Source organism: Pezoporus wallicus, unplaced genomic scaffold (genome assembly GCF_028554395.1).
Source record: "Pezoporus wallicus isolate ANWC-B61680 ecotype Strahan unplaced genomic scaffold, APGP_CSIRO_Pwel_v1 contig_10514, whole genome shotgun sequence".
Taxonomy (NCBI): domain Eukaryota; kingdom Metazoa; phylum Chordata; class Aves; order Psittaciformes; family Psittacidae; genus Pezoporus; species Pezoporus wallicus.
Genome location: NW_026637640.1, coordinates 917161 through 935334, shown reverse-complemented (window position 1 = coordinate 935334; position 18174 = coordinate 917161). Strand labels below are relative to the sequence as shown.

At 49.0% G+C, this 18174-nt stretch overlaps 1 protein-coding gene across 1 annotated transcript in view; it reads right to left on the bottom strand.

Annotated features, from left to right (window-relative positions):
• The window catches only part of PTPRS (protein tyrosine phosphatase receptor type S), a 138498-nt gene that overhangs the window by 43507 nt on the left and 76817 nt on the right, over positions 1 to 18174 (bottom strand). The window contains exons 6-8 of the mRNA XM_057406807.1: positions 13321 to 13431; positions 11071 to 11082; positions 888 to 1157 (exon numbers count right to left, since the gene is read on the bottom strand). Of these exons, the coding sequence (XP_057262790.1) occupies positions 888 to 1157; positions 11071 to 11082; positions 13321 to 13431 (393 nt within the window). The remainder of the gene's footprint in view (positions 1 to 887; positions 1158 to 11070; positions 11083 to 13320; positions 13432 to 18174) is intronic.

The window sequence follows — 18174 nt, the reverse complement described above, 5'->3', positions numbered from 1 at the left end:
ACCACAGGGGCATCCCGCTTGGGTTTTAATACTCCCCTGCTGAGGACAGAATAGATTGAAGATTGCACCCGTGCTCCTCTTGGGAATTGCTAGCTGGAAGCTGGGGTTATTCCCCCTCTTGCTGAGGCAACAGCGGCCACTAAGACTCTGGAACTAGGCTCTACTGCAAGGGTACACGTGCCAGAGATCCTCAGAGCCTTGGCCGAATCTCTAACCTTGGAACAGGATGGCATGCAGGCTTCAAGGCACCCAAGGCTCCTTGCAAACTGCCCAGCAAGCCTCACAGCCCAGGACAGAAACAAGCATGCAGGGGTCTCAATCCCACTTTTCTTCATAACAAACAGCCCAGTGGTCCTAAAGCGAGGACAGATCTCAAGCCACCAGCTTCCCCCTCACTGTGGGTTTCTTTGTGCGTGGGATCCCCAAAGACACATGCACAGATCCCAGCACACGGCACTCGTGTGCCCAAGCCTGTCTTCCTGCTCATGCTCACACACCTACGCATGTACATACAGGCTGCTAACAACACGGGCTTACACACATGCAGTCAGGCACCCGCATGCCCACGCAGCCACCGTGCCCCTTCTCCCATGCACGACCATCGTTTTACATGCTTAACTGCGTCCCCACGCTCCTCACACGCACGTCAGAAAGCACAGGCACAGGCAGCAACAGGAACCACAGCCACCCAGGGGCAGTGCCACTCATGCACCGGGAAGGCTGACGGGCAGGACTGAGCTCACCTCCCCATGCTCACATGCACGAACACAACACGTGCCCACGTTTGCTCCGGTCCTGCCGTGCACCCCACGCGTGCTCTGCGCATCCCCACACGCGAGCAGGGAACCCATGCACTCGCTCACGCAGGCGTGCTCACACTCCCTTACATTTCACCGTGATCTGAGCAACGGCTTCTATGACTCCCAGACTGGACATGGCCACACACGTGTAGTTGGCTGAGTCCTTGACATCCGTGAGCTCCAAGACATTACGGCCCACGGGCATGTCATCTTCAGGCGTGAGGTCCTCGGCTCCCTGCATCCACTTGACGTAGGGCATGGGCGAACCCACGGCCACGCAGGTGATGTTGACGTTGCCCCCGGGCATGATTTCGTGGCTGACGGGTAAGATGGAGAAGCGAGGGGCCACCCGGCGAACTGCGGACGAGACGCACAGAGGTAACACAAAAACAAAAGGGACAAAGCAAAGCAAAATGAAAAACAAAAGGAAAGGAAAAGAAAAGAAAAGGAAAACAAAAGAATAATAAAGGAAAAGGAAAGGAAAAGAAAAGAAGGGAGAAAAAAGAAAAAAGAGCAAAAGAGAATTTAAATATAGATGGGGTTTGTCATCGTTTCTTTTCTTCCTTCATTCAAAACCAAAACGAAAAGAATAAATGAAAAAAAACAAAAAACCAAAAGCCAACGAAATGAAACTTCAAATAAATTCTTACTTCACAAACAATATATAGAATAGAGACATAAAAGCGGTATTTCATAGCAACAGGGTTCCATTGATCAAGATTAGACCCATCACAGCACAGATAAATACACAAAAATTTATTAGCAATTTCTCATCTTTACTGGCACGAGCTGGCTTGGCGAGCGATGAGAATGTCCTCGAGAGCGCTGGGGCCCCCAGCTCCCCGCTCCGCACCCCAGGAAACCTGCTCCTCCCCTTCTCCAGTGGAGTCTGACACCCACATCACCTTCTCCCACATCAAAACGGCTCCACCACCAGGCCTGGAGTGGTCCAGGTGCCTCCCCTCCCTCCGGCCGCTCTGCCCGAGGGATGCTGCAGAGGCAGGCTGGTGGCGAGGAGAAGGCTGGGATGGAGATGGAAACTTCTCAAGGGTTTGGTTTTTTTTTGCCTTGTTGGACTCGAAGAATTCAACAAAGAGAATTTTCACATCCCCGAATGCCAGAGGGGCACCACTTGGAAAGCAAAGAGGCAAAAACGTTTAAAAGGGAGGAGAGGGAGTCCCCGGAGCGGGATAGAATTTAGTTGGTGTCTGCGTGTGAGAACCGCCCAGGGGGAGCAGCCCCCCCTGGGGCGAGAGGGAGGTGGAAAAGATGAGAAACTCTAATGAAATTTTTGTGGTTTTCGGGTATAGAAACCCTAACGAAGCCTCTTTAAGATCTGACACGGTTCCATCGATAGATGCAGCTCTCAGAGTCACAAACATCATGCAAAATAGGTAAAAAAGAGAGAGAGAAAAAGAGAGAAAGAGAGAGGAAAATGCAGAGAAATATCATTTCTGGGCGGCTAGCAAATGCCCACATGGATACTGAATAGAAAGTGAGCGACAGAGAAAGGAAGGAAGACCAGGAGAAGGAGAACAAGGAGGGGAAGGGAGAAAGAAGAGAGAGAAAGAGAGGGAGGGGAGGGGGAAACCCACTTTAATGCTGCATACTTTTTCTAGCTGATGTGACCCAATGTGGTGGCTCACATTGTCACATCTCAGCCCTGGCGGAATAATAAATAGAATAGAATTAATAAGAAAAACAAGGTAATGAAACTTTAACGTTGAGAAAACAGTGACATGTTCTGTGCATCTCCTTAGCAGAGAGGTGGATGCAGCTTCCAGACCTTACACAGTAAGAACATGGACGCAAAGGGGAGGCTGCGGTTTCCGTGGCTCCATTTTCTGAACTAACTGGGCTGGCTGAGGTTGGGGGCTCTTCCTTAGGGATGAAAGCAGGGGAATGCGCAAGAGAGGCCCTAGGGAGGGAGCTGAGGGCAAGGACCCATCCTGCAAGCAAAGACAAAAGGATACAGACAGACCCCGAGGAGATGCAGGCACAGCAGCAGGGAGCGGGAGTCCTCCAGCTTCAGAGAGCCATGCAGTGAGCTCCCCACAGGCAGGGGGAGCAAGGGGGCAGGCACAGTGGGAGCACCGGGGGACTGAGGTATCTGTCCCTGCTGTCCTATTCCCAGGTAACCTCTCCAAAACATCAGTGGCAACTGCATCCATGCAAAAGCAATGCAAAGGACACCAGAGCTTAGCTTGCCATTGCTCTTCCCAAGTCCTAGTGCCTTCAGATGTCCCCTGGAAGCGATGTCTTGGGTTTTTCTAGTGTTTATCTTCCAGCCCCCTTCCCTGGCTGTTATTCCACATCGTGGATCTTTGCAGCTGGGAAGGGCACTGCCAGGAGAGGTAGTGGCTGTTTTCCATTTAGTGGGGCTTTGTTGAACAAAAGGCAGCTACAGCCCCGTCTCCTCCTGCAAGCTGACAAGGAGATGTCTTCACAGACGGTGTGTTCCTCCCATCGGGCTATAGGATCCTTTTCTGCACGGTTACCAGTACCCAGGAACCAGTACTGAGAGGCAAGGAAGAGAAGACTTCCAGATTTGCAGCATTAGGAGCTCAGAGATGTCAAAGGAGAATTCCTGCATGCAGGGATTTGCCAAGAGAACGGACAGCATGCCCTCACCTCCAGTGTGGCTGGGGAAGAGACTGGAATGGGGAGGGAGGGACTGCGAACTCACCTGGATGCTAACACTAGGAGATGACTTTCTGCTCAAAGGTACAAGGAGAGTGCCAGGGTATTTGCACCACCTCAGGCACTAGCACTGGCTCAAGAGACCAGGCAATACGATCCTTTCTCCCTCCTGTTATGCTGCAAGGGAAGACTTTTAGCCCTGGACATGAGGGCACGGCCCTACTGGCCACTCCATCCTTCTGTCCACTGCCTGCTTCAGGAGGTACCACGCTTCAGAAAATGGAGCCATGCGAAGACCACGCCGGTCACAATCTGAGACAAGATGGAGAGAACTTGGAAAGGAACAAGTGGGGTCAACATGCAGACAGATCTGGGGAGGGGGGGATGACTCTTCTGAGGAGGGGCTGGTATATGTCACCTTCTGGACAGGGGAGGCAAGGTGGGAAGAGGTGAGGAGAAATGGGGAGACATACGCCGGACAGGATCCGGCCAGCAAACAGCATCAACAGCAAACAACGGCAGGTGGGATGCAGACACTGAGTTGTCATGGAAACGCAACAAGACAATTAATTCAAACCGAGGCTAATTACAGAGAAATCAAAACCGAACTGAAAGAGAAAGGAAACCAAAGAGAAAAATAAGAAGAAAAAGAAAGAACGAACCAGAATTTAAGAACTGAAAAGCATCATTTGATGTATGGTGGAGTGCTGAGAATCGGAGTCTGAAGGGAACAGAGCGCTGCTGCCTGCCTGCTTCTGGGCAGGGATGGAAGAGATCCACTCACACAACACAAGCTCAGGGCTGGGGCTGTGCAGAGCATGGTCACAGCACTGCCAGGCAGCTCTGCCCACCCTCCCTGCAGCAGCCCGGGTTTTAACAGCATTTAGCACACTTAACTAAGGGGAAGCAACATCCGGGTGCCACCAGCCCAAGCTGATGTGCGTTCTGTGAAAAGGAAGGGTTTAGATTAGGGTTAGTGCTACCCGAGACCCAAAGAGGTCGCAGCACTTCTGCTGTGAATCCTGGTTTAAAAAAAGCTACACACTTGTATGTGCACAAATATACAAACATCCACGCACCGGTCTTGGGATGTGAAAATAACTCCACCATTAAACGCTGGAGAGCTCCGAGAGTCCCTGGATACATCCCTGCTATGGCTCAGGGCTGTGGCAACTGAACTGAGTTTACCAGGCAGCTCTTGGAGGGCTCGTCTCTGGGTAGCAGGAGCCATCCTGCTGCTGGTTGTTTTAATTGCCCTACTGCTCTGATTTGGCTGTTGACGTGAGATTTGTCCAGCTGAGACTTTCTGGGTCAGTGTTTAGGTCAGGGCCGAGGAGGAGCTGCAGTGGTGGGAAGAAAGGGCAGCTAGAGCTTGAGTCAAGGGCAATTTCAGCTCTGGGTCCAGCTGGGTTTCACACAGAGCAGCTGAAAGACTGAAATTTTACATGGAAGAAACCATGGGGAAGAGATTCCTTCCACTGCGCTACCCAACACTTCCAAAGGACTGGAAAGAAAGGAACAACTGCCCTCTTTGGAAAGGAAAGGTCGGGATGAGACACTCAGGGCTCGACTACAGACACTTATCTAAGAGTTTTCACCAATTTCTGGTCTCAAGAAGCACCTTCCCTGAGTTTCAGGGATGTTTGATTTCCACGGCAGCTTTGTCAGACCTGTTTTACGAAGCCAACCTTGCATGCATACACGTATGTGCATGCTCCATGTGCATGTGCAACATCTCCCGACAGACACACACAAGCAGGCACACACAAACACACAGTTCCAATGGCCAAAAAACTCCCAGGAGCTTTTTTCAAACAAGGATACAGCTTGTCATTGGTAGAACCAGGTTTTAGAACTGGAGCTGGACATTTGTGACAAGTTAATTCAATGCAGAGAAGCCATTTTGGAGGCAAGGAAAGATTTAAGTGCAGTTAGTTATGCGTCTGGTTTAATATTATCTGCTAGGTAAGTATTTCACCCAGGCAAATCTGCACCCCAAATTGTGCTTAACATCAATGTCATTAGAAATGGAACAGTTCCATAACTTCAGAGCATTGTAAAGCCAATTGGTTTTGCTGCTGCTCACGGGTGCAGGGAGGTTTCACCCAGTTTGTGTTCTGTGAGTGGCTTTTTTGGTGCATTCTTCTTTCCAATGAGAAGGTAGCAATCAACATCGCTGAGGTTCCCCACCACCACCACTCAGTTAAAACCAGAGCTGGGGTCCACAGGGTGAGAGACGTTTTGGAAAGGGACAGATTTACAGACCTGATCGGAAGAGACACTGGGAGATCCAGGGTTGACTTTTGCAACACCAGAATCCATCCTTACAATGTGTTCCCAGGAAGCTGCTAGTGAGAGAAATCTGAGGACCAGCCAAGCAGTTTGTGCTGAGGAAACCCCACCAGTTCCACTTTTTATGCCCCTTCCAGATTAGCTCAAGGAGAGAAGTGTTGGAGGAGGAGCGAGGTGGGGAAGGGAGAACGTACTAGACAAGAACCCGTCACTTCAAACCCCGATTCACATTAAACCAACTCAAAGAGAAACATAGTCTGTAATCTTCAAGGAGGAAATTAATCGGAAAAGGAAACCAAAGAAAGTGAAGTGACTGGTTGAAAGCACCAAACAAAACCAAATGGTATTAAACATTTTGACACTCAGCAAGCTGCTGCTCCAAATGAGGTGAGAAGGCGGACATTATTGGCCATTTTGGGGAGACAGGAGTCATTCCGTCTTGCTCCAAAATGAGGAGGGGGTAGGGGAAAGGGTGCCAAAATAATGTGCAGCCTCTACATTATTAGTGAAGCTTAGATTACACCTGTCCTCCCCTCCCAAAAGGTGGTCCCTGCCCCTGTGCTGTCCATGCAGCCGCCTCTGCCTCTCCCTCTCCCATTCCAATTGCAGGTTCATTCCGCTGGGGCGAGACGCTGTTCGGGTTTGGATTTCCGACCTCCGTCCCTCCAGAGGACGAGACAGTTCCCTCCTCAGGCCCATCTCCTTCCTAATTTCCTTCACAGTAAATAAACGTAAGTAAATAGGGAGATAAATAAAGCATGAGACCAAGGCTTGCGTTTGGTCCGGAGGAAATCCGTTCCCTTCCCAATCATCGTTACTTTCCCAGTTAAAGCACATCAGCTGAGTGACCGGCTGGCTGAACATCTCTGGTCTTTTGCAATTCTTTTGTTTTTCTGCTGCTTTTGATAGGATTGAACAGAAAATAATCTGATCCCAATTGGAGTTTGGTTTTCCAAGCAGCTCTGTAACACTGAACACGCACTTCACCGGTTTAGTTTTGCTATTTGAATTTGACAAGGTGTAATCTAATTTTTTCCCCTAAAACAAAGAGAACAGCGATGCAAAAGGTGTAAGAGACACAGGCAGGCAGAGATTTCAAGATCAGTACAGCACAGTGTTCCTGCAAAGTGCCCTCTATAGAGAGAGATTCATATATATACATATATATATGTACAGTTTTGATTTGGTTTTGGGGGGTGGCTTTTTGTATCCATTCCCATTCCCTGATACCCTTGAGAAATCCTTCTGCAGAAACACAGCAAAGTTGCTTGTTTTGCTTTGATTGAACTAGAATTTCAGAGCTGAGGACACCCCGAACACGGACAGGGGGCTCCCCCACCCATGGAAGTGCTAACGTCACATTCAATAGCCATCATAGACCTCTCCCTCCCTAAACTCCAGTGCCTGGCAAATGGCACTACAGGGGCAGCTCTACAAAGCAGCAGTGGTTCTGCCTCCCTCCTTTTCCACTGAAGAGCTTAGCAAGGCTAGGCTAAAAAGGTATTAAAATGGTACATTTTAAAACACCAGTGAGGGTTTTGACCTTGTTAAGTCTATCGTGCAAGGGAAATGATTTCCTTCTGACCTCGAAATGGCACTGGAAGCAAAAGCTGAGCACCCATCCACTTGTCTACTGGCGGAAGGGCCGAGCACCAGCAGCTCTGGTTTGATGCTCCAATTATACATGAGCCAAACTTAACCCAGGAGCAGGCTACAGGCTAAATTATTTGTGGAATTAGGCACATTTTAATACATTTTGATCTTGATTTCCAGAGGTCCTAGGCGCGCTATTTGTACATTTCCTATGGTCTTTATTTTAATGGATTTCAAATGGGTTTTGTTATTCTGTGTTTAGCCCTGGCCTGGTTTTATCTTTGCTTCTCTCAATGAGTCGAGGTTTTCTAGAGAGCCTTGAAAAAGGAAGTGCTCTCAGCAGGACCTGGGCTGCAGAACCTGCTTCTGGGTGACTCAGCACCGTGCTCCTGCAGCAGAAGAGGCGCGGGCCGAGCAGGCACAGCAAGGGCCTGCGCTGCTCTGAATGCCTGCAGAACCATTTCAAACTGCCTGAGCTTGAAAAGAGCAGAGCAATGAGAAGCTCGAGCCGAGGGGGAAAGGACTATCCCCGCAGCACCACAACCGCGGCCTTTTGTAACTCCTGGCAGGGCATCACTGCGTGGAAGAGGGGGATGTTCTAACTCCGGTCAATTGAGCCACAACAATCTGCCCTGTACCAAGAGCAGAGGCTGCTAAAGCCCAGCTCCACCGTGCGAGGAATGAAGCGGAGAGCTTTCCAAATGCTTTTCCCTTTCCAAATGAAGGGGAGAGCTACAAAGGGCTTGGTTTCAAGGGGGCAAACCAGCTGTGGGCATAGATCCAGGACAGCAGATACATGGGGCAAAGCCTGGACCCTGCACGCGTTGGTTCACTGATGGCTGGAGGAAAATGCCATCAGGTACAAGTGAGTCAACCTGGTTTTATCCAGGCAGCTCTTCACAGCCATTCCCATTCTCATTAGCTCTGAGAACTGCCAGGCTCCCAAAGCAGCTTCCTCTGTGCTAGGCACAGCCCTGCACTGTGCAAGGAGAGGCATGAAGCTCTCAATCATCACCAAGACATCTCCTGACACACCTGGAATCTGTCCTTTCCTGCCCTCACTATGGGCCAGTTTGAGAGTGTTTGTGTCATGAGGGATACAAAGAAGCATCCAATGGCTTTTGAAAGCCAGGTACAGCTCCCATCAAAATCAGCAACCCCATCTTCAGGTTTGCTGACTTCCTGGACAACTGGCTCAGACCAGAACCTTTCATATACCCTGGGCTGGTGGCAGAACTCATCTCACCTACTTCTGCTCTGCTTTTGTGGGTCTTCATAAAGATACTTGGGCATTTGGGCTTGGGAATTCCCTGTCAGCAAGATTCTTTGTTATTCTGGAGGATGGCATGATCTGATCAGTAATAACACACAAGGCAAACCCTCAACCAAGACTTTCAAGACCATGCCCATAACTCCTAGCAAACCAGATGAGCTCTTTTAGCCAGGTATCGAGTCTCTATTTCCCTGCCCAGTGTCATTCCATCCTATCAGGACTACCTCCAACTTAGCTTTAGTTTAGTGTTGTTGATATTATTACTATTTTATTGGCTCTTAAGGAAGAATTTCATGTTAGAACCTTCTCAGATCACAGAGATTCTAGCAGCAGCAGTGCAATTTGGACACGTTAGAAATACTTTAGAAAAGAGAAAATAAACCAAATAAAAACCAATGGTGTATAAATCCCTTTTTAATTCCACCTAAAGCCTGAAACTCCAACTCCTATTCATGAAGGAAAAATCCTGTAATTAGTAGTGATTAGCACCTTTTAGTCCTAGGCAGGAGGGAGGTGGGATGGGAACACCTCATTTCAAACCCTATTCCTTCTCTCTTGCTCTTTTTAAAGAGAACAAGCCTTTTTTTTTCTTCTTTTTTTTTGGTTTGTTTTTGTGTTTTTCTTTCTTTCAATAGAGCCTAAGGCTTGGGGGTGTCTTTTGGCTCTTGCTGGCATCAAAGTTAGAAGAGCCACAACCGGCCGCTTCAGAAACACATTGTCAACAGTGCAGCATTTTGGAGTGGTACCCTTGATTCTATGGGGAGAGGGGGAGAGACTTGAAGGGGAGAGGGGAGAATACCAGCACTGAGGGTCCGAGCACTGAAATCTCAGCATTTTAAGAAAAAGAGAAGGACAGACAGAGAGAAAGAGAGAGACAGAGAAAGAGAGAGACAGATACTGTGTCAAAACTGCACTGGATTTCTCAAAAATCACACAGCTTTAATACCTGTACACTAGGAAAGCCACTCCTTGGGTAGGTTATCGAGTAGTGAGGACTGGTGGGCAGAAGGAAATGCATAAACAGGGAAAGGAAGGGCATTCAATTCTGCAAAGGGCAAGAGCACCAAGCACCAATGGTACAACTAACACACTGCAAAACCCCCGCCTGTTTCCTATCCCATGTGGCCCAGCCCCTCAGCAGACACACATGGGAGGCAACAGAGGCTGAGTGGGGATAAACAGGGAGATGAGAAGAGGGAAAAGAGGCATTTTCAGCTAGAATGTAACTTGTCAGCTTTGTTGTTCCTGTTTACAACGGAGATGCAGCTGCCAGATGTGTCCCAGCAGCCTCCTTCAGTCTACCACTGCTGCAGTTCTCTTTGCACACTCCTTCAGAAAGGAGGGTTCTACTGCCTCTGGGCCAGGCGGTTTTCAATGTGCCTGTATAGCCAGGTAATAATGGTTAAATGATGGTGAGGAAGAGGGTAAATGGGGAGAGGCAGAGCCATGAGACCCAGCTACCCTTCTGCAGGTGGCTGGGTGCCCTTCCCTCCCGACACTGCGAGGACGAGGCATCGCCCTCCTTCCTACAAGCTCTGCTGATGGGACACGGCTCAAGCTCAGCTCCCGCACACTGTCTTAGGTGTGAGTGGAGGGAAGAGGCTGGTTACCAGTGAGCCAGGTCTGCATCGCTGGGGAAGCCCCTGGGAGCAGGGATCAGGGTTTTTCTTTGTGTGCAGGATGTGGAACAAGGGCCACACCTCCCACAAATACGTAAGCAATAACGGGACCCAGGCTCTGCTCTAACTCTTGGATGGACACCCTGGCTTCTTACCATCTTTTCCACTTCCCAGATCCCTCCCTCCCCCCAAAACAAAGGCTTGTCCCAAATAGCAGGGCTTCCATGGACAGGCGTTAGAGCTGTGTGACTCCTTTCCTCCTGGAGGGATTGAGGAGTTCAGTTACCACCGGGTGGGCAGGAACACTGGCTTCTCACAATGCGTTTGGAATCAACTACAGCACAGCATAACCAATCCAAACAGAAACAGGAACTCAAAGAGAAAGCAAAAAACCCAACGGAACAAAACCAATTGAGAAAGTAAAAGAGTAAATCCACTTGAAAAGTAACCAGAATCGGAAAACAAAAAAAACCCAAAACGATACATTATTTATAGAGAGAAAAAAAGAATTCAGAATTAATTGAAAAAGTGGCATGCAAAGAAGATTGTTACATTCTCCTATCATGCATCAGGCCCAATGTCCAAACGGCAAGGTAACCATGACGACAAAAAAGTGCAAGAACTCAGCAACATTACCAAAGGATGCATAGAGAGGCCCACAATGCAACTCAACTCATCTCCGCGAGACCCGGGAACGGCGGGTCTCGCTCATCTTAAAGATTTCTTGCTTTTTCTTTTTTTTTTTTAATAGTTTTAGGTTTTTTTTTTAGTTTATATTTTTTTAAATTTTTTTTTCTCTTAAGAATGTAAAAATGTGGGTAAAGAAAGTAAAAAAGAAAAAAACCACACCAACCTTCTCGTAGCTCTGAGGGATGTTAAGGGGGTTTGATGCGGAACACAATGACATGAGGAGAAGAGAAAAATAGGGGAAACACAGAGAGAGTAAAAAAAGGCCTTCTCAAGGCTGTCAGCTGCAAATTGATTGATTCTTTTTGTTTTTTTTTTCTCTTAACCAAAATGAAAAGAAAGGAAAAATAAAAAGGAAGATAGTAACGACCCTCTTCCCTGCCTTCCTGACGTTCCCCCTCCCATCCACCTAGGGACCTTTTAAGACCAACCAAACTCCGTACAGGCCAGGCTGTGAGCAATCCTGGGTCAGGACCAGCACCCCGCAGAGGTGCCAACCCCAGCAAGGAATTCTCACATCCTTAAGTGCTTCTGCTCTTTAGAGAAGGGGGAGAGGAACCTGCCCCGGGCAGAGAAGCCCCAACTCAGAGGAGGTCCCAGGTTGGCCACCGCTCCCCCGGCCCCTGCTCCCACCAGCCCCGCGCCCGGCCCTGCTTGTGCTACCTCCACAATGGGACTGAATAAGGCAAAACCAAGAAATAATTCGAAGAAGAAAAGAAAAGCAAACCAAAAAGCAAAGACATTTCCTTGCAATGTTCAAACTTACAACTCCTATCCCAGGTGTTCTATAGAGACAAGCATGTTATGGGAGAAACAAGTCAATTGGAAACACAAGAGTGTTCAGGACTCTTTTAAAACAAAGGGGAAAAAAAAAACGGGAAGGAAAATGTGCATGAACTTCCCCTCCCACCAAAGCAAATCCAGTTCAGAGATTTGTTACCTTTCCACGATATTAACACACAAGAAACAAGGAATTAAACAGCATGAGAAACACCCAAACCACAGGCCGAGCTCGCTTACATGCTGGTTTCTGCACTCTCTCGGCCGGTTAATGCTGGCTTGCTTTGTCAGGCAGCCTCAGGAACACACAGGCTAACTTGGATAGAAAGAGGGCTATCCACCTGGGGCCGACGCTCAGCCAGGTGTGGAGAGAAGCAGCAGCACGGTTACAACCTTTGTCTCCCGGGTTGTTTCCGAGTGGCCACAAAGGCAGAGGAAATTTAGGGATAAAAGAGTGAAAAATCCCCACTTTTTTTTTTTTTTCTGCTTCTCGTTGGGGTTTTTGTTGGGTTTTGTCTTTCAAAAAGGATCCCAAACCGTTCCAGCTAAAGCTGTCTGCAAAGGATTTAGCCCGGAGTTAGCATCCGATCCAGGCTGACGTTCCCAACAGCAGAATTTCGGGGCCCAGGCAAGAGGGCAAATTCCAATCGCAATTTTCCAGCTGGCCACAAAAGGCTATTTTAAAACCGGAGCTTGGAAACGTTCACTTCTGAAAAGCCTTCTCTCCACGTGCATGTGATTTAGGGAGCGTGAGACACGAGAGAGAGAGAAAGAGAGAGAGAAAGGAGTGCACACAGGAGCATGGCTCTGCATGGGACCGCAGAGTTAACGTGAGTGGAGGTGGGAGGCGCTTCCTCTGCCGATGGGATGGAATGGGAACAGTTTGCTGGGATGTAACTTCCCTTTTTAACTCCCAATGGTGGTTTTGTCTTTTTGTGTTGTTAAAAAGAGGGAGAAGGACCAGCCCTGCTCTCTCATTACCAAAAGGGTTTTGCTGTGGAAAGATATTAAACCAAATCTACACACAAAATAGTACAGATCAGAGAGATTAAAACCAACCAACAAAGGAAGCAGAAAGGCTCTTGCCCTACTGGGTGTGAGAACATCGAGGGGCAGCAAGCAGCAGCCTGTCCCCCTGTCATCTGTTCCCAAGGGACCTGGCGCTGTGGCAGAGCTGTCTGCTGGCTCTCTCCAGCTCCCTATGCCCAAGGCCAGCATTTGTGCCCAAGGAACCAGTGACAAGTTACTGCTGGCAAAGGGAAAACTGGCTGGGACTTAGGTGAGAAGTGACAACGCACCCTCCTGTGGCAAGGTGGTGAGGCCGGGGGCACTGAGGGCTCAGTGGAGGGGGCTGAGAGGGTCCTCCCCTCCTCTCACACCCACACCAGCAGAACTGAAACCTTCCCACTTCCAGAGAGCAGGGATCTTTTGGGAGAAAGGGGATCGTGGCCTCTTTGCAGCTAAAGCTGTTCGCTGCCCTCTGGGCTCTGCAGGGTGATGCTGGCAGCCTCTTGGGCACACTATTTTGGGTCACATTTGAGGCGGCTCTCAGGATGGAATCCTGGAAGCAGCTGGGACACAGGAAGGCCACGGGGAGGGAGGTATTTGGCAGTGTGCGAGCCGGTGCGCTCCCTACCTCTCACGTAAAGGTTAGCAGGGGAGGAGTAGCGCACTCCGGCGCTGTTGCTGGCCACGCATTCGTACTTCCCCTGGTCTGTCTCCTCGCTGCTCTCAATCTGGAGGCCACCTGGGAGGAGAGAAGAAGACCGCAGCAAAGACACAATCATCACCTTTTGGTCTGGGCTGGAAGACAGAGCAATAACCTCAGTGTTTTGCTTTTGTCCTCCCCTTTGGGCTAACAGTGGGATGCTCCCTGCGGTTCCTGAGCTCTGGAAGCACCGAGCCCTCAGCCAACATCAGCTACTGTCTGTGCTGTGTTACAGCTGGACACATACTCAGCAGGAGGAGAAAATTTAATCCCCCCCCCCACCCCATTCCAAGTGTTATTCTCCATACTGAAATGATCAGCAAAAGAACCAACTTTCGTGGCTTCCGCAATGCAGGCATTCTGCACCAGAACTCATGGAATCAACTCCAATAATCCATATTACCAGGATCCCCAGAAATCCATCAGAAGGCAGCTGACTTTCTTTCCCTTGCTTGATTTGAAGCAGTGACTGTAAAAGCAGGAGGCTTTGTCACCCCCTGCCTGGGATCCCTGGAGTATCTTTATCTCTACTACCTTTGTTTTGTGCCTAAATACCTGCTTCACAGGAAGCCTACAGGAGAGAAGAGTCGGTGTGAAAAGCACTTTACTATTAGTGAATATTCCCAAGGGAAAACCCTGTAAATACAGCGCTGAAACTTCAAAATTGCCTGGACAAAAGGATTAAGGTTTTTTTCTTAAACCTGTACATCACTGCAGCCTACAAGAACATACCCAGAGTCCCTATAAACCCTCCTGTCAGCAAACATGCAGAGATAGGCAGCATGTAACTACATGGAAGAAAATTGCCTCATTTACCTCAGAAGGCTTCATCCCTGCAAAACTTCACTGAAAATACATACTACATAAATAATTCAACAGGCTATCAAATGTTTTATGTATTAGGAGTACATGATTATACTACAGATATGGACAGAGCTCGTATGTGCTAAGACTCTTAAACTTCCATCTCTGGAAAAAATACCCCTAAATATGAAAACCAAACAATTTCAGCCCTGTGTAATCTTATTGATAACATCTTAAGTGAGGAAAGTGCAAATGGTGTCATTGTTGGTTGCAGACACAGCCCCTTCAGGAAGGAAAACCCAATGTGTTCACATGAGGGGGACGTGGAGCTCAGGTTCCTCCGTGTGTGCATGGGTGACAAAGGATGCTGCGGGGGAAGACGTGATGTGTGAGAGGGTTTATGACAGGGATGGGGGGTGACAGTGCCAGCATCCACTGTGCCTCGTAGCTCCCAAAGGCAGAGCAGAGCGAATTAAAACCCAAACTAACCCCACCCAAGCCGCTAAAGCAAAGGGAATTCATTTCAGCAGAATCTGTGGCTATTTCAGCATAAGAGGAGTCAGAAAGCAAACAGACTGAAGCTTCCCACTGAGACACCAGCTGAGCACATTTCAGACTGAATTACAGCTCGAGCATGCTCTGTCATTGGAAGCCGCATTCTGGTGGGGAGCTGGCCAGTGCACTGTTCTAGAAACTTCTGTTCATCTGGGGGTTGCTTCCACTGCTTCCAGACAAATTCTGTGTGCAGCCCATGAGCATCCCTTGTCTGAGAGCACCAAGGGGAGATGAAGCCACTTTGTAGAGCAGGAGCATGAATGAGCATGAGCTGCAGGCAGGCAGCTTCTCCAGGGGAATAAGGACTCACCCCTTTCATCTTACTGCTGCAGCTTTGCTGGTGAACGCAGTGGTTGCAGTGATACTGCAGAGGGGTCCGTGAGTTTTCAGCACTTGTCAGGAGCCCATAGAGATGATGTGCAAACAAATAAATCCCACCTACAGCACCTCCTTTTGCTTTTACCAGCAGAGAATTAGGGACTTTTAAATTTGCACGTGTAGATAAAACCAAAGCAGCTCTTCCAAGGGGTGCACACCCAATCCCTTCTGACTTTCTGTGACCGCTTGAGGTCTAGTATCTTTTTAGCTCCATTAAAGAGACAACGCAGAAGCTACTTACCATGGGTATGTTTCCCAGAGAAACCTAGGGGTAGGAGAGTGGGGAGGAAGGGGAAGGAAGGCTCTGAAGCCAAACAAATGAGTACACATTGATGGTAAGTGCTGAAGATCTGAGTGAGCAAAGGACTGGGAAACTTCCAGCACCACTGGTGGCTCGGGAGCACTTTGCACCAACCAAGAGCAGGTCCTAAGCCTTTCCCAAGCTCTGATAGCATTTAATGCTCAAGATAAACTTCAGTCCTTCACAGTCCTGGAGAGATTAGCTCTTAAAACTCTGCCATAAATCTGAGGCAGCACCGCCTGAGATGTTATTAGAATAACAGTATCAGTATTACCGAGTGCACCCAGCAAACAAAAAAGGACATTATAACCATATATAAAATAAAGACAGGTATAATAAAGATCCAGAGGTGAAGCAGGACAGGAAAACATAACAACACCACCACCAAGAATCTGTACTGAGCACAGGTCAATGAAGCAGGAACTGAGTGGAGAGAAGTGTTTGGAGAGTGGGTGAGTGAGTGAGTGAGCTGGGGATCTTACCTCGGATCGGTGTACCTTCTGCAAAGGAAACAAAGAGAGTGAGTGAAACGACTGTCAACCCCCAACCACCGGCACTGCCCGTGGGAAAAGGACCTGAGTCAAGGAAGACAGTTCCCAGTAGGAAACTTCCTGCTCTGCCTCATCTCACATGATAGGGACAGACTGAAGAGGGCTCGCTCGGGCTATTTAAGGTGGGGATGCCCTTTTTAAAGCAGTCCAATTGAGCTGGCTCTTCACAGAGCCTCCATGGCACTTGGCTTGAAAACTCTTAAGCCTGGTTCCATTTTGGTGCTAAGCATGCCAAGCTCTCAGTTAACAGCAGTGTTTGCTACTTGCAGAACGTATGATGAACCTGCATTTATCACTCCTGGAGAAAAGGGTTGGCATTATGGCCGTGTTAGCCCAGACGGGGAAAGGGATATCCAGGGACCTCGCAACATTAAGAGCTGCAGGTTTGATCCCACCTTTGCTAACAAATTCCCAGTTCCAGACTTTAGTTACTGGCACAGATGTGTGAGGAATGCAATGCCTGCCCCTATCAGGACCTTCAGTTCTCCTTCAGTGGTTCCTCACAGAGACTGAAGCCAGATGCTCTGCTCTGAAGAAGGCCACGCTACTGCTCAAGTGAAAAGGGCTGCTTCATGCAACTGCTCGGGAAGCCTCCCTAGAGCCAGTGCAGGAGGGGGTTGTGTGGGGGGGGAAGAGTCCTGCTACACTTTGGACTGCATCTCCCCTGGGTTATTTCATTCAACCCCCCTCCAGTTGTGTCTCGTTCCCTAACATAAGTCTCCCACTTAGGCAGGTCTCAGAGATGAGAGGAAGTGACACCGTGGCTGGCGAACCAGCCGCCGGCAGTGGTAAGATCACTGTCCCCCCAGTCTGACCTCCTGAGGTTGCAACCATCTTCCTTTGAAAACCCGGCAGGTCCTTTTGCTCACAGTGGCATTCAAAGTTGTCACACAGCTTATCAAAGAGGGGGTTCACTTGGTTGGTTTTTACCCCAATCCTGAGAACAGGGCAGATCCCGCACTTCCAAGTATTGCCTCTTCCAAGGGAGCAATGCAGGAGCTTCTCTGCACTGGTAGCAGTGCTGTCACTCTGCAGCACCTCTCAGCAGGGCACAGTGCATGGCAGATACCAGCCTTATGCTGGTCTCTCCTCTCCCCCAGCAGAATTATTACCCCGCTTTACAGATGGGGAAACGGAGGCAGAGGTGAAGCAACTTGCCCAAGGTCACAGAGGGAAGTCTGGCAGAGGCAAGAACAGGAGTCAAGGCCTCCTGCATGCCAATCTTCTGCCTCAGCCATCAGAAAACCTCTTCCCCCCTTATCCTTCCTGTGCTGGGGTTCAATCCTCCGTTTTCAGGATAGAAGGTAAAAAGATGTGGATGCCGATTACAGGTCGCCTTTATTTTTCAAAGGAGGTGAGGGAAGAGAGGTATTACAGTGTTAGGGTATTAGATTCTAGTTATACTCAGCTTCTAGTTAAGAGGTTAGGTTATTTGCTAGAGAAAAGTTAGCATCTAGTTAGGGTTAGGAACTAGCTAAGGTTAATAAAGCAGGCTGGTTAGGTGTCAGGACAAAGGTTGGAGAGGCAGCGCTTGGAAGAGGTGTGGGGAGCGTGTGTTTGGGCAGATCTCCACACAGGAGACGGCAGGAAGGTTTTAAAAAGCAAGAGAAAGAGAGAAAGCAGCAAAGGGTTATAGATCAACTCGGTCAAAAGACAAACAGCCTCAGATACATCCTTCTGTCTCAGAACTGAGTGAAAATCTGCCATCTGTGGCACAAATCTGGAAGGAGGCTAATGGGAGACGGGGAGAGGAGGGGAGCAGACCCCAGCATCACCCCCTGCTAGGAAGCTTCTTTGGCCTTGCCTAAGCCTGGCAGTTTCCCGCAAAGGTTCACTCTAATTGACAGGAGAAACACGCTGAAGTTCGAGCTGTGTAAGCACAGACACAACCGCAGCCATTGCCTCCTCGTGTCACTGTCCATTAGTTATCCCCTGTCCCCTCTAAGCACCAGCGATGCCCAGGGAAATAGGCTGTCAGCAGCTCTTGGAGACAGACTGTGTCTTGGAGAGCCAGGGAAGCCAAGCAATGCCACCTTGGTCCCTCCAGTTCTAACTCTGGCAGCCAGGACGCAGAGGTGAGGAGCAAACGGTGTTTTGCAAGATACCCAACACCAGGGATGGAGGGGACACAATTTGAATCCAAATGAGATCGAGGCACTTGCAAGGAAGGAACAGCAGTTTGAATGGTGGCAG